This window comes from Eptatretus burgeri, chromosome 16, assembly GCF_056783735.1.
Source record: "Eptatretus burgeri isolate ZD-2024b chromosome 16, Ebu_testis_v1, whole genome shotgun sequence".
Taxonomy (NCBI): domain Eukaryota; kingdom Metazoa; phylum Chordata; class Myxini; order Myxiniformes; family Myxinidae; genus Eptatretus; species Eptatretus burgeri.
Window position 1 is genome coordinate 22191287 of NC_140976.1, and position 2418 is coordinate 22193704.

Sequence of the window (2418 nt, forward strand, 5' to 3'; positions counted from 1 at the left end):
AATGGTATCCTTCTGAACTGGTAGAGGCGCCGCCCTGCCTGGAATGCAGTGTACGGTTTGTCTTCCTCTCGGATGGGAATTTGATGATAGGCGCTTCGCAAGTCGATGGTACTGAATACCTTATAATTGGCCACGCGTTCGACCATCTCATCTATGCGCGGCAGGGGTAGGCGTCGAGTTGGGTGAAGCGATTGACCGTTTGGGAATAATCGACAACCATCCGTCTCTTATGGTTCTGACTGCTGGTTACTAACACCTGTGCGCGCCATGGCGAATCGCTCGGTTCTATAATTCCCTCCTCCAGTAATCGCTTGGTTTCTGAAGTGATGAAATTCATGTCAGCAGTGGTATATCGCCGCGATTTGATCGCTATCGGTTTGCAGACCGGCGATAAGTTAGCGAACAGCTGGGGGACGTCACCTCCGCGGTGGTCAGCGCATTTAAAATTAGACGAGGCTTGCTTCCTCCAAAGGGTATTTCGACGCTCGTGTGCTGCTTGAGGACATTATGACCCAGAATTACGTCTGCGCACAAATCACGAAGCACCAGCACCTTTACATCCCGATGCGTGTACCCTTTTACGTCCAATTCAACATTGCAGTACCCTCGTACGCGGGATTGTAGTGAGGTGGCGGCCATGCATACCGTATTGTCAGTCGGGTGGATTACCCATTTCCTGCCCTTCACTAGCGAGCTGTTGACGAAACTTTCAGAGCTACCGGTATCAATCAGTGCCTCAGCCATATGCCCGTTAATTCGCACGTTGATGATAGCCTTGGATAGATTCCCCGGGGAGGCTGCAGTCAATTTATTTTGCGAGTAGAGAGCCGCAGAAGTGGGTTTATTCCTCCTTAGAGTAGATTTACATACCCTGGCATAATGCCCTTTCTTGTCGCAATTCATGCATGTGGCATCTCTGGCAGGACATTTTTGACGAGGATGCCTTTTGTACCCACAAAAGAAGCATTTACCGACCGGAGCAGTTGCTGAGGAGTTTGACGAGGTCTGGGTATCCGGCTCCTCGGGTGTTTCTCCATCCCTCATGTCTGGCTGTGTCTGTGCCAGTGGGGTTCCTTGGGTTCCCATCGTAGCAGCGTTCATGAGCAGCATCGGTGTCCCAAATGACTCAGATTGCTGCTGAGCCGTATCCATCGCTCGAGCCTGATCGACTACCTTGTCAAGAGTGGGTTGCGCTTTCTCTAGTAAGCGTTGCCGTATGTGGGCTGATCTGAGTCCTTGGATGAATGCCTCCCGTGTGGCTTCCTTTCGGTGTTCCTCGGCGCTTACCGCCCGGAAGCTGCAGTCTTTTCCCAGCTGATTCAGAGCTTGCAGGAACTGATCGATTGTCTCCCCGGCTGCTTGCTTGCGTGTGTTGAGAAGATGTCGTATGTATACCTCGTTCTTGGGCTTCACGTAGAGCGCCTGCAGCACGTCAATCGCTGCTTCGTAAGTGTCGCACCCCGAGAAGAGCCTGTACACGCCGGGCGAGACATGATTCACGAGAGCGGCAAATTTGTCAGCTCCCTCCGCGATGATGGTCAGATAGTGTGAGAAGGAGCAGAACCAATGTGACCATTTCATTTCTGCGTCAGTCGTGTTTGGGTCTGCGTCGAACCTCTCTGATTTGTAGATCTTGTCCATCTTTGGTTGAGAGAGCCGAGAAAATCAAATGGAATAAATTGAAATGAGAGCGAGAGATGAACCTTCAGAGTTTAGGCTTTATTCCATTTGATTGGAGCCGCTTCTGTGGGCACACCAGGAAATACAGGTTCAGCTAGGAGTACATAAGCAGAAACGTATACATGTGCAGTTAACCATTGCAGACTAATCCGCGTAAGCACGGAGTTCGATATAATCTCCATTCTCACCAGTCAATGAGCACCTTCAGTTAACGAGCATCAAGTGGACAGCCGATGTCAATAGCAATGCCCCGGGGACAATCCACCCGTGCCGCAGAGACCTCCCCTTATACGCGAGACGCACAACATGTGATCCCGCGTCATGTCCCTTGATTCACGTTAATTCACCACAATATATATATATATATAAATATATATATATATATATATGCCAAATTTTGTGGTAATGTGTGACAGATCTGCTTTCCAAAACTTAATTCATCATGTTTATTTACAGGTACTGGTGGTGGTGGTGGTGGTGGTGGTGGTGGTGGTGCTTAGTCGATGTAGATAATTTGTCGTGTACGTGTACCCTGAATGAACAATGTGTGGAGAATGTGTGTTCAAATTCAAGTATGGAAAAGATTGTGAACAGGAATCAAAGGCTCTGCAGAAAAACAGTGGACCTGAGAGAATCTTGTCAATAATTATAGATGCAAGTCAGAAATATGGAGATGACTTGCACATCAAATTGCATGGAGAGCTATCAGTAAATCCAAACTTGACAATTTTCCATCAC

The 2418-nt window shown here is 48.6% G+C and overlaps 1 protein-coding gene across 1 annotated transcript; it reads right to left on the minus strand.

Moving 5' to 3' along the window:
• Positions 1 to 369: 369 nt before the first annotated feature.
• On the minus strand, positions 370 to 2025 carry LOC147010697 (uncharacterized). Its single transcript, XM_085859010.1, has 2 exons — positions 1869 to 2025; positions 370 to 1744 (listed from the first exon to the last, which is right to left on the minus strand). Exon 2 carries the CDS (start codon positions 1639 to 1641, stop codon positions 370 to 372), a length of 1272 nt encoding a protein of 423 aa, XP_085715136.1. The 5' UTR covers positions 1642 to 1744; positions 1869 to 2025.
• Positions 2026 to 2418: the final 393 nt, after the last annotated feature.